The sequence below is a fragment of the Adiantum capillus-veneris genome, chromosome 23 (genome assembly GCF_014529385.1).
Source record: "Adiantum capillus-veneris isolate H3 chromosome 23, ASM1452938v2, whole genome shotgun sequence".
In the NCBI taxonomy this organism is placed as follows: domain Eukaryota; kingdom Viridiplantae; phylum Streptophyta; class Polypodiopsida; order Polypodiales; family Pteridaceae; genus Adiantum; species Adiantum capillus-veneris.
In genome coordinates, this window is record NC_140953.1 from 14,922,177 (window position 1) to 14,935,221 (window position 13,045).

At 42.9% G+C, this 13,045-nt stretch overlaps 1 protein-coding gene across 2 annotated transcripts in view; it reads right to left on the reverse strand.

Moving 5' to 3' along the window:
• Positions 1-13,045, reverse strand: part of LOC147427448 (protein ZINC INDUCED FACILITATOR 1-like) — a 106,826-nt gene that overhangs the window by 39,955 nt on the left and 53,826 nt on the right. For both annotated transcript variants that reach the window (XM_086496429.1, XM_086496428.1), the window contains 3 exons: positions 12,941-13,028; positions 12,782-12,867; positions 11,472-11,579 (listed from right to left, as the gene is read on the reverse strand). In XM_086496429.1, the coding sequence (XP_086352555.1) occupies positions 11,472-11,579; positions 12,782-12,867; positions 12,941-13,028 (282 nt within the window). The remainder of the gene's footprint in view (positions 1-11,471; positions 11,580-12,781; positions 12,868-12,940; positions 13,029-13,045) is intronic.

Consider the following 13,045-nt stretch of genomic DNA (forward strand, 5'->3'; position numbering starts at 1 on the left):
TCATCCACATCGTCGGCAAGTCCAAAGCATTGTAGAGATTTGTGTAATCAATAGTAGATTGCTCTCACCATAGAGAGTGGGGCCTTCGGAGGAGGGTTTTGACAACATTCTGGTGTCGTGTTCTTCTCTCTCTATCTCTCAGTCTCAGCACCTTCGTTCACAGTGTCATTCACTTTGTTTGTGTCCATTGCACTCTCTCACTAAAGGACTGGAAGGCTCTCCCTTCCATAAGTAAAAGGAACCCTTGAGCACAGTTCGGAGCACTCATCTTGAGCAAAGTTCAACATTCACTTCCGTTGCACCTTACAGGGTGAGGTTGTACCAACAAAGGGTCACGCAGGTGGTTTCTCCACTCTTGATCATATTCTGACACACAGAGCCATCATTGAGGAGGGCAGGTCACATGGGAGACGGATTTATTGTGGCTTTGTGGATTTCCACAAAGCGTTTGACATGCCACCGAGAGCTCTATTGATGTGTAGACTACAGGATATAGGGGTACCCACAGTGTTGATTTGGGGGATTATTGCTTTATATAGATCAGTGACGGGACATGTACGCACCCCGGGGATATCTGACTTAGCTCACTCCACACTCGGGGTGAATAAGGTTCCTCATTGTCTCCTACTCTATTTGGTATGTATGTTGATGAGGTGTTTGATTACACGCCCCCTTCCAGATCCTACAGAGCCATGCCAACCTACCAAGCCCTACATTAACACTGACATGGTAAAGAGAGCCATTAACAAGATGAGGACCAGCAGGGCATATGATCATGATGGTCTAGTAGCAGAGCACTTATACATACTAGAGATATGCTGGTAGAGGTTCTTGAGGTGTTGTTCAATTGTGCCATGTGTAAGGGGTTACCTGAGACTTCGAGGTTGTCTACTATTGTGCCTATCTTCAAAGCACGTGATCCTACAGAGCCTGGGAATTACCGCACTATTATGGTTCGGCACACATTGGCACGGTTGTATGCATCCATTCTTGACCAGCACTTGAGTAATTGGGCAGAGGGTGAGGGTGTACGAGCAAAGGGCCAGGCCGGTTTTAGGAGGGGTTTCTCCACTCTTGATCATATTCTGACACTCAGAGCCATCATTGAGGAGGGAAGGTCACATGGGAGACGAATTTATTGTAGCTTTGTGGATTTCTGCAAAGCATTTGACATGGTAATGAGAGCTCGATTGATGCACAGACTGCAAGAGATGGGGATGCCCATAGTGTTGATTTGGGGGATTATGGCTCTATACAGATCACTGATGGGACATGTACGCACTTCGGAGGGAATATCTGATTTGATTCACTCCACCATTATGGTGAAACAGGGTTGCCCATTGTCTCCTACTCTATTTGGTATGTATGTTGATGAGGTGTCTGATTACATTGACAAAGAGGGTGATAGAGGTGCCCAGCCGACAGGGACGTGGATCCCATTGTTATATTCTGATGATATTGTGTTGATCTCTGACTCACCGGAGGGTATGCAACGACAGTAGGATGCATTACACAGTTTTGCAGAGGATAGTGGATTGTTTGTAAACCTTGGTAAAACAAAGGTTATGGTGTTTAACACCACACCACAGTAGATCAAGAGATCAACACCGACTTTCACATATGGTCAGGAGATTGTAGAGTATACAGATGCATACACTTACCATGGGGTTGTCTTCACAGGGCCGAGGTTTTCTATAGGGAGAGCAGCAGAGACTAGATTGACTAAAGCTTTGCGGCCTAGGGAGGCTTGGAGAGGATGTGTTCGAAGGTTCAGTTCTAGGAACCTCGGACAAGGTTATGGCTCTTTGATACTCTAGTAGCCTCAGCTATGTTGTATGGGGTGCATATATGGGAACCTTTTGTAGGCCGGGATGGTTGGGACGTATGGAGAGGCCCTTGGTATCTATGATCTCTCGACTGATGAGAGCCAAGGCCTCCGTACCTCACGCTATCATTCGAGCAAAGCTAGCTACCCTTCCTATGCAAATTGAGACGCTTACCAAATCAATCTCCTTTGTGCACAGCTTGTGGGATACTACTAGAGACAGATATGCTAGACTCGTTCGTCAGGCTTCCAGACAGTTAGCTCTTCAAGGGGACACTTCATGCTCGTATGCACAGATGGCATCATGGTTTCAGACGCATGGCTCCACCATGAACAGGCTGCCCCCTTTCCAGTACTCTCTTCAGGCACCCTCGATGTCCCTTATGCAGGTGAAGATTACTAGACACATTCTTCAGGACCTGATTCAGCTGGATACCAAGAGGACATGGATAGAGCCGCACAAGAGTTGGGCACGAAGATGGCTTTCTATAGAGAGCATCTTCTCCACCTCACAAGAGATGGTTTTGTGATTCGACCCAACTACATGGACACACACGTCTCGTGGTTTGCGGTGTGCCATTGGTCAAATACACACATCGTCACATCAGCTGGAGATTGAGATTGGAAAATTCAAAGGGATACCAACAGACATCAAGATATGCCGCCTATGCCAAATAGAGCCAGAGACAGAGGTAGTAGTTACTTTGCATATGTCACTGCACAGTGTACTATGAGATACTTGACCGTTTCCACTGCCTATTCACAGAGGGTTTTGGTCCTTTATCTAGGGTCATGAGTTATGAGGACTAGAGATGTCTTAGATTATATCTACTTGAGTTACACAAACATAGAGACACTTGACTGGAAAGAGCTAGAGAGAGACAATCCCAGTGACAAATTACAGATTTCTTTTCACTAGATATGGGACAGCCAAAAGAGCAGCCACCGCTGTAGAGCTCGGTCCACACTCACTCAACCACTACTAGCACTCTTAAGGTGTGTGAATCTAGTGATTGCAAAAGCAATGCATCTGCCCCCCACGTCATGAATCCATTATAGATGCCGAATCTAATCAACGAACAACAAACTGCCATCCACACTGGCTACTCCGGCTGTAAATACATCTCTAACAAGTCGGATCATGGCCAATGACTGTTGTCCAAGTGCCAACAGGCAATCCTCTATGTGCTATCAGAGAGCAACTAGAGACTCTAACTTCTGGACACCCGATGCCCATAATTCGCGGAAGTTGTTGACGTGGCACTATACAAACGCCCGTGTGTAACAGCCCAAAGGGCGCTAGCTTTTGGACTGAGAGCTTTTTGGATACACTAGCTTTTCCCTAGGTTGCCAAGTGTCTGTGACTCTCATCACGAACTCTCACAACCGAAGGTTTTGCACCTTTCAAGCTTGACCGCATATTTTCCGACATGCTTTTGGTGAGCCCGACACGAAGTAGCTAGGGTGAGGGTTTAAAAACTTCTTTTCAAACGTTTCAATACAAATACTCAAAGATGTGGATCAACACAAGCAATAGGGCATGCGATTTGATCAAGGTACATTACAAATGTTTCAAGCATTTGCTATGTTTATGCAACAACAAGTTGCAGAAAGAAGGGAGGTCTCAGCAACCAAAGCCCTTCAATCTATTGTGAGCAAAATAGATCAGTTTGAAGAAAAAGATGTCACAAATTGTCTTCGTGGTTATAAGAAGGAGATGGAGTTACAATGGGTGCCAGAGGTGGACATGAATGATGATTCGTAGTTTTGAGCTTGTTGTGCTCCCTAAGATTAGAGACCATGTAAGGGGAATCGGGGAGGAGCGTGGAAGATACTGGGAGTCAATTAAATTATCCTTCAAGGAGGAACACTTCACGAAGGACTCTGAAAGGGTTACAAAAAAATCTTTCCTAGAATGGGTTGCAAATCCAAAAGAAGGGATTTTCATCAATGAACTATTGAGGAGTTTGAGCAACATTATGCTAAACTGTCAAGAATATGTACTTTCGATAGCAAAAAGATTGAATTGTTCCTTCAAGCTATACGTCTTGTACTCCAAGAAAAGTAGAGTTACTTCTTGAAGATAAAGAGTACAAAACAAAGTCTAAAGGCCGAGTGGAAAGAGGTTGAAGATGCGGTCTCATTGCTTGCTAAGAGGCAACGCTGTAGAGACAAGATGGTGGTGAATGGTGCTACTTCTACCTCTAGCATGTCAAAGATTCCGACAAAGCCTACTATTGTGAGTCCAAAAGGTAACAATTCTATGCTTGATGAGCTTGTTAAGGCCATACAAGAAATGAAGTTAAAGTTGACGAGGCTTGAAGAGAAAGGAAAACCTGCTGGATAGAAATCCTAAAGCAAAGAAGGATTTGTGCACAGATGCATATGGCAGTAGACCATGGCAGAAGGGATTGTGATAGCTTCAGTGATGCTTTGGAAAGAGATCTTGTGTTTTAAGGACAGGTATGCCGTCAGGAACTAACTTTTAAAAAGGGGGTATGCGGATGTTAGTGGAGGATATGGTAATCACTCATGCCATCTCTGCAATAGAGGATGCTACCTATGGGGTGAAGATATAGTTAATTTCAAAGAGAGGCTCAAAGCCTACTCTGGATGTTTTTAAGGAGGTCGATAGCTTGTGGCGGTATCGAGTGGCGTCAACCAAGAAAGCAAAGGTAGCTAAATGGGTATTACATGAAGATGGTGAATACATCATACAATAGGTTGGGATGATACTATGGACTCTTTATCAGTGCATGCCTATCTTGCAAAGGCCAAAAAAAAATGAAGCAAATGTGGAAGAGAAGCGTAGACGTGAGAATCGGGATGAAAGTCCCTCTACTTCAAAGAGGGTTACAAGAGCTAGAGGAAGGAAGCATCTAGGACCTTCTTATGAGGTTTCACCACAGGTACCTCCTCCTCCTCGTATTGAGGCTCCTATGGAGGAGGCCTCTACAAGAAAGAAGAAAGAACAAGGAAAAGCAAAAGGTCCTATGTGCAAACTACAGTCAGACATTGAAGCTTCCACAAACTTAAAAGCAGGTATCGAAGGAAAGGATTTTGAAATTTGAATAGTAAAGTTAAGTTTACTTTGAGTGAAGTTCTTGGAATAGCTAAGCATGAGTTTCATGAGGAAATTAAAGATATCATAAAAAGAAAGGGGCAAACTCTCACTGAGTCTAGTCATCCACAGTCTCAAGGTAAAGAAGAGTCACTGAAGGCACAAGGGATGCATGTACAAGAGAGTGGATGTGAAGACAATGTGGTAGGATGCTTCCAGTCTTCTGGAAGAGATATGCGTGTTAGAATTGTGGATGATGATGATAAAGGTGAAGCTTCACATAAAAGCCACTACTCCAAAACTCATTGAGCAAGAGCTACAATGGAAACTTTAGACAAGGTGGGTATGTTCCATTGATAGATCATGGCTACAAAATAAATCTTATGTCCAAGAGTCTTTACATGAAGGGCAAGTGGCCAATAGACACAGACCATGGTTAAGTGATTAGAGCTGCAAACGACTCATCAAGAGATTTGTATGGGGCTTGTCCAAAAGTGAAAGTGACCATTGGTAATGTCAATGATGAGCAAAACTTCTTCATGCAGAAGATGTCTACTTATCCTCTTATCCTTGGGCAACCATACATCACAACCGTCTGCAAAAAAACAAAGGTCTTGGATGATGGTTCTGCTTATGCCACAATAAAGAGTAGAGTGGGAAGTGAGCTATGCAGTTCTTGACTGTGTTTAAATCATGAGAGGAACCATGATAGTCTTCGTGATTATCCTCTACCAAAGGCAAATAAAGAGTTCAATGACTACAGGAAGACAAGGGGTTTTGGACATGTACCAAGACAAGGGGTTTTGGACATGTACCATTGTAAAGCAAGATTGCAACGGTACAAGAAAAAAAAGCTTCTTGCCTGACCCAAAGCAAGAAGAAGCCTTTTCTACAAGTTTTCAAGGGTTACCAAAGCATGGTAAATATGCTTCATAAAGCCAAAAAGAAGTGCACGACAATATGTATGTAATGTATGGCAAGACATGAAGGAAAATGGTTTTATAGAGGATAGTGAATGCATTTCAGGTTTCTTTGAACAAGTTTCTCATGTAGATACCATGCTTGAGCTTGAGGCTATAATGGATTCTAGCATGCAAGATGGAATCCAAGTTGTGGAAGTGTGCTCTATGGAAATGTATGAAGTGATTTGAGGCTTTTGAAAGTCAGAAAGATTTCAATGTTAATGAAGGACCGAAAGTGCAAGTAGAGACCAAGTATAAAACTGTGGCAAAGAAAGTGAGACCAGTGGCCTTACCTTTACCATCGAATTATAGGAGAAAGCTAGAACAAGCTTCTTTGCAGCCAGATCTCAGGGATCCAAAAAGAACTGGATACAAGGTCACAATGGAATCTCTGAAAGAAGTAAAGGTTGGCTGTGAGGAGTTTATAACAAAAGAAGAAAAGAAGTGCTTTAAAGGATTTCTTTCAAGACATGGTAAGGCTTTTGCTTTTCAGCCACAAGAGATAGGATGTGTTGAGCTAATAGAGCTGCTCAATGAGAATATTGTCATCGGTATTTGTAACAAACTTGGATTCCCCAAGTCAAGATTCTACTGTAGCAGAGATTCACTTCAGATTAACTAAAAGAACCAAAGAGAGACGACATGGCCCGACATAGTTCTGTGCCGAGAGGTATTGGCCCCAAAGACTGGCACCCCTTTCCATATTTATTTTTATATTAATGTGTGAGCAAAGTAAAAATGAGCCTGCGCGTGCTCGCTCTCAGACTCTGCGTCCAGACGCTCTGAGAGGTGAGCCCCCTTGGGTCACTTATAAAGGTTTTACAAGGGTTGCTAAAAGCACAATCCCAAAAGCATTAAACTTCAAAAGCAATGTCTCCCAACAGCTAGCGTTGCCAAAAGCAATCAACGAAAATCGCAAAAATCGAAGAAACCGCAAAATTCCGTACAGTTTTGCCAAGCCAACAACCAACGCGTTTTACGACAGTCTGGGTAGCAACCACGTCAACATGCTCTTCCTTTCTTTTTAATGGCACCTAGGCCCCTCGACAAAGGTCCATAGTTGGACATGCCACGTCATCAGTTTGTAACATACCGCCCTCTTAAAAGAATTGTAATCGCCCTAGATTACGCTTGCAAAACAGACAGAGCCTATAAACTGTCTTAGTAAACATTGACTATTAGTAGCGAGGCACTGGACACGACACATCTAGCACTTGTACAAAACGATAGTGACATCACAAGACATCACTTGACATGACAAGAATTCCCGAAAAAGAATATGATTGATTTGTACTTGACCTGTTTGAGTGCAAGAACTAAAAGACGAAATGATTGCAGCATTTCGGTCTCATAAATCTCTATAGACATGATTGCAATAAGGATTAGTTAATCGGGCATTCGTGAGGACCGGAATGGATCTAGATGCAATTACTACTCACTTCTCAGAGCATCTCGACGCAAAGTCTGCGAGCGAGCACCCGCGGGCTCAATTGTACTTTGCTCATAGATTAAAATAAAAATAAATACCAAAAGGGGCGCCAATCTTTGGGGCCAATATCTCTTGGCACAGAACTTCGTCGGGCCGTGTCGTCTCTCTTTGGTTCTCTCAGTTAATTTGCAGTGAATCTCTACTCTGTCACGATAGAATCTTGAAGAAATCGCGAAATTCCGTACAGTTTTGCCACGTCAACAACCAACGGATTTTATGTCCGTACAGCAACCACGTCAACATGCTCTTCGCTTCTTATTAATTGCACCTAGGCCCCTCGGCAAAGGTCCAAAAGTTGGACATGCCATGTCATCAGTTTGTGACAGTATTTTGGAGCCTTCTTGTGCATTGTACTCAAATAGGTGATTCATTGTGCCTAAGAAGAATAAAGCTTTTGCATTTCATACAAGACATGCAGCCTGCAAACAAGGTTACCATCAAGAATGTGAGTACAGGACCAATTATGGATGAATTTACAGAGACATTTACAAGAAGGTCAATTTACTCAATGGGAGATCTCTGTTTAGGGTACGATCAATTTCAACTAGATGTTGAGAGTAGAGATCTAACAACCAAAAAACGCCTTTGGGACTGGTAAGGATGTGTACCGTATTTTAAAGAGCAAAAAATTGAGTTGCATATAAATGGGATGAAAGGTACTACCTGACTTCATACCTCAAATAACAATGTCATTTCTTGATGATGTCTCCATCAAAGGATGTGAAGACGAAGACAAAGATGAAGCTATGGATTCGAGGGGGTATCGTAAGTTTGTTGCAAACTACATCGAAGACTATGAGAAGATTTCATCCAGATGGAATAACTTAATCTTACCTTGTCAGGACATAAGTCTGTATTTGGAGTTGATGAAGTGTTGATTGTGAGACATATGTGTGGTCCTTATGTAGAAGGCCTTGTTCAGAAAAGATGAATGCAATATCAAAAACATTTACAATTGTCACTGAAGTTTAAAGATTTCTTAGTACTTGCATCTTCTTTCTTCAAAGTTTTTTTCCTTGCCTTGTAGTCAACCACCACATTGTTCTTATGGAGCCAGGGGATTCCCAAAAGGACGTCATACTCTTCCAAAGGCATGATATAAAAGTCCTCGTGCCATAGATACCCCTGACAATGCAACCAAAGTTCGCCTATAAGAGGTGTAATGAAAACATCCCGTCCTGGTGCCGCTAAAACTGCCTCAGTCGGTGGTCCCATTTCTTGTGGTGTAATTCCAAGTCGATCCGTCAAGTCAATCGAGATGAAGTTGGCCTTGGCTCCTCCGTCGAAGAAGATTGAGAGCTTCTTGATCTCGTACTTTGCCCCACGCTCTGCAGAGCTCCGTACTTTTGTCCATTTGTTCAAGGTCGATCCTCACAAAATCAACTACCAATCCTGTTTTTGTCTTTCCTTTCTTTCCTCGCTCCTTCGCTGCTCTGGAACTCTCTAGCTTGTCCTCTGCCTGTTCTTTAGGTGCTTTGTTGGGGCACCTGGCAAATACATGTCCTTCTTCCCCACAACCATAACATTTACCCTCTTTGAAGTATTCGACGTGTTACTCTGCTGACAATCGAGGGCCTGAAGGTTTCCTTTTCTGTTGTTTTCCCTTCCTTTTGTAATGTTGTTCGGTTCTTGTCCGGTCGGAACTGTGACCAGTCTATATGTGAGGTACATAAAAGTACCCCCGAGTATTGTGAACCATTGCTTTGCATGTCCCATTAGTCATTGCATGGACTTGGACTTCTGCGACAGACAATAAGCCCATATCTCTTTAGGTAGACCACGGCAAAATCGCTCAATCTGCTGCTTGAAGGTGATTTTCTTGAAAGAAGAGCCCGATAGAAAAGTGTCCCAAAATCTCTAACAATAAGTATCTAGTTTATCTTCCTTGGTCATCCTCAGATGATTCCAAGCTGTGATCACATCACGTTCATTTTTCAGGGTGAGCTATGAAGAAGTAAAAACTCGCTTGAACTGTAACCACTTCGATGGTGCCTCCCTCCGTAGAGGCAGCGTAGACCACCGGGTTTGTGCATTCCTCTTGAGATAAGATGCCACACTCCAAACCTTGGAATGCTCCGAGTAGCATCCTCCGCGATAAGCTATGTCAAACTGTTGCATGAAAGCGAGAGCCTTGTGGGTTAATACCAAAAAAGTATCAAACTTTATTGTCTGCCCACCTCCTTGAAATCCTTGGGCTTCTTGCCCTTATCTTCGATAAACTCAAATTGGTTGGCTCTCTAAATGTACTTCCTCTTGGTTGAAAACATCAGCTCATCAAATCTGAACTATTCGAGGAGAAAGAATCCTCGTTCGAAACGTCAAAATACTTCCGAGATGTTCTGTGGCATCGGCTCCTCCTTGCCTTCTTCTTGCATTTGCTATGTCTCTTGAGTCTTTCTCCTCTTCCTGCTATTTCTATCCTCGCCACTGGACACAAAGGAAGAAGTGTTGTAGCAGGTCACTAGCAGGAGGAGGGCCTCACAATGAGTTCTTGATAGGCAGCTGGGAGCAGACAGCTAAGGAGAGTCACCATGTTCTAGTAGCTAGTCGCCCATCGAGCTACCGCAATTGGGAGTTGATTGGTCTACAGTGGCCATCCGACGGGTTGTGCCGCTTATGAACACCCACTTGAGTCACAGAGGCATTGTCTTTGAGACTGCCCCATGACGCAGCAGGTTTGACTTCGAATTTTAGGGCCAATGCCAGCCTTGTCGTCAACTAGGCAGTACACTTGGGGTGTTGCTTCCTGGTCCACCCTCACGGGCCCAGCACTTCATTTTGAACCGTCTTCAACTAGCAAGATGATTGTGATACATGAGGTTCGGCCTACACTCTAGCCTACCACAGGGCTTACGCTTCAAGAGTGGAGCAATGATAGAGAGCTTTGTTGGGAGCTTATCTACAGCCCGACTCTTTGGTTCATTTGGAGAGCCCGTTGCTTCCGCATCTTTGAGGCCCGTCCCATTCCACCAGTGGAGACTGTACAAGATATTTGGCTGAAGCTTATCCATATACTTTGAGGACAGTTCGAGAGGCTTTAAAGCAGCTCCGACCGTATGCGGGAACGTTGCAAGGCATTCCAATTTCCTACGACTTTGGCGTCCAGAGCCTCTCTTCACCATGGTCCATGGGGCTCCTAGATGGCACCACCGGCCACGCGGCAGCCAACAACATTCTTGTACTGCTCAAAGTCAATCCGTGGGGAAGGGTCGTGAAGTGATACGTTCTCTCCGGGCTCAAGAGGAGTGCCAATCGGTTTGCAGCCTGTCATCTGGAATCTCTCTAGGATAGCATTCGCATATTTCCGCTGAGAAAAGAAGATGCCGTCCATATCTCATTTTTTCATTGGGAGGGTCTCCCCTCATGCTGATGTAGGCTCCTCTTGTTGGGGCAGTTTGTAGCCCGCTGGGCAGTTTTATAAACTAAAAGAAGAATCTTTTTCTTGGAAAAAGAAAAAGAGAAATAGGAAACAAAAGAACCTATTTATTATAATTTATTTTGAATGTTTTTATTTGCAAGTACCATACAAGGGACCACACACAATTTTAGAGGTCTGACTCGCTTTAAAGGCTTTGAATCAGGTGGCATGTTTGACTCACAGCATGGCACAAACTTTCTATTAAATAGCCTAACGTGATGACCAACCGATTGCCTAGAAAGAAGCCACCATTAGAGACAGATAGTGCACTAGAGTTTATGTTGCTTATAGAAAGCAGGCAACAAATGCAACCCATTGTTCTACATTCATTTAAGGCTTTCCAAATGTACAGCCCCATGTGATGATGGTCGGAAACTTTTTGAGATCTTGCTACATCCTGCTCTCTATACAGGCGGCGACCCTGATGGCATGTTGAGCCCCAGTCTTGTTTACATGAAGAAAGACTAAAGATTAAAAATAACCTCCTGATCTTTAAACAACGCAACCCCCCATTACTGCTCTGGAATATTTTTATGCATTCAAAAATAGCATCAATGAAATATTCAAAACTATGGAATGCTACATCAGGAAAGCTCCAAAACAACACATTATGCCAACAACCTGGAAGGATTCTTCAAAACGGCCCCATAATATGCCAAAGACGAGGAAAATTACAATCCATGCTTGAAGAGCTACAAAAATAACAATACACATACAGAGAATAAGTTCTTGACTACAGCTGCGATGATAAGAACTGTCCAAAGTGCAGCACCACTCAGCATCCCTATGAGTGGGTAAATCATAAGAAGAGGTATGGTGAAAAGCTGTTGCAAGCCATGGTACACAGTGATTAGAGACAATTACCATAAAATTCATTGATCATTAAAAAACAAGTATAACTAACTGTCACGCAGGCCGTGTCACAATAAAATTGAGCACAGTCAGAACACTAGATGGTGCTACAACTCATTTTGTTTTGATATGAATGTAAGAAGCTTTCTTTATTCAGCTACAACTCATTTTGTTTTGATATGAGTTAAAGAAGCTTTCTTTATTCATGAAAAAACTTCATTATGTTCGGAGCATTGCATGATTGTACGAGTTGCAGAAAAAGACTCTTTAAAGAATCCCCGTAAGACTTTCCCTGCACTTTATTGAAACAATAAACATGCCATCCAAATTGAGATTCCCTACACGGTGTAAAACAGAAAAGAAAATCTTAACTGAAGCAAGCAAATTGCAAAACATGACCTAGTGCTGCTGTGACCTACGTAGGTAAAGCAACAGTGTGATAAATCTTGGGGACAGAAGGCAAGGGCTTGGGGATGAAGTTGAAGCTTTTTTTACGAGGCGCTCAGTGGTAAATAACCAAAAGTAAAGTTTGAAAGAGGTACAAAGGGAGCGAGCTCGATAAATCAAAACTACACAAACTCGAAATGCTAAGACCGAGCTAATAGCTAAATTTCTGATTGATTGACCGAAAATGCTAAAATCAATCTATCAGCTAGAATACTCTAATGATACAGCTGAACAAGTTTTTCCTTTCGTCTACTTCATAAGAACTCTCATGTAAAAAATCCTCAAAACCAAGACTCTCCCTCTCTCTCATACCACTTGCAACTTACAGAGTTATGACTTTTGCTCTCGACTAACAGTATTTCATTGTTCTTAATGCATCTCTCTCTCCTCCCCCCAAAACTAAAATCACTATTCACCTCTTGCATCTCTCTCTCTCTACTTCATAAGGGTACACGGAACATTCTATAAGATGAAGAAAGTAACTAAAGGCAAGTATTTGTGAGACAAGATCTTTGTCATGTTAAGCACATGATAATATCCATACTCATTCTGCGAAGGTTACAACACATGCTAACATTCATACTGAAACATGATAACATTCATATTGCGACTTAAGTGTAGCTCACAGTAAGGGGAAGTAAGCCCAGGTTGAAACTTGATTGAAGCCAAAAAACACACACCATAACATAAAAAATAAATGGAGACACTGTAAATGTTAGAAGCTTACTGTTGCCATTCGAGTGATTGTTATGGGTTTTAACAGTTTCGCCAGTTTTGGAAATACAAAAAGCTGAAACAAGAGAAGACACAGTCCTGGAGGACACAAACCTATGAGTTATCAAAACCCAGAACCACCAAACCAAAAAGACTCAAGACAAGTCAATACCAGCTACGGCAAGAACATTTGCCACGTCAGAGGTCGTAAAGCCAAGACCACCAAGAGTCTCAGGGCTAACAGCCCATAAAGAAAAGATCTGCCATCATCACACAG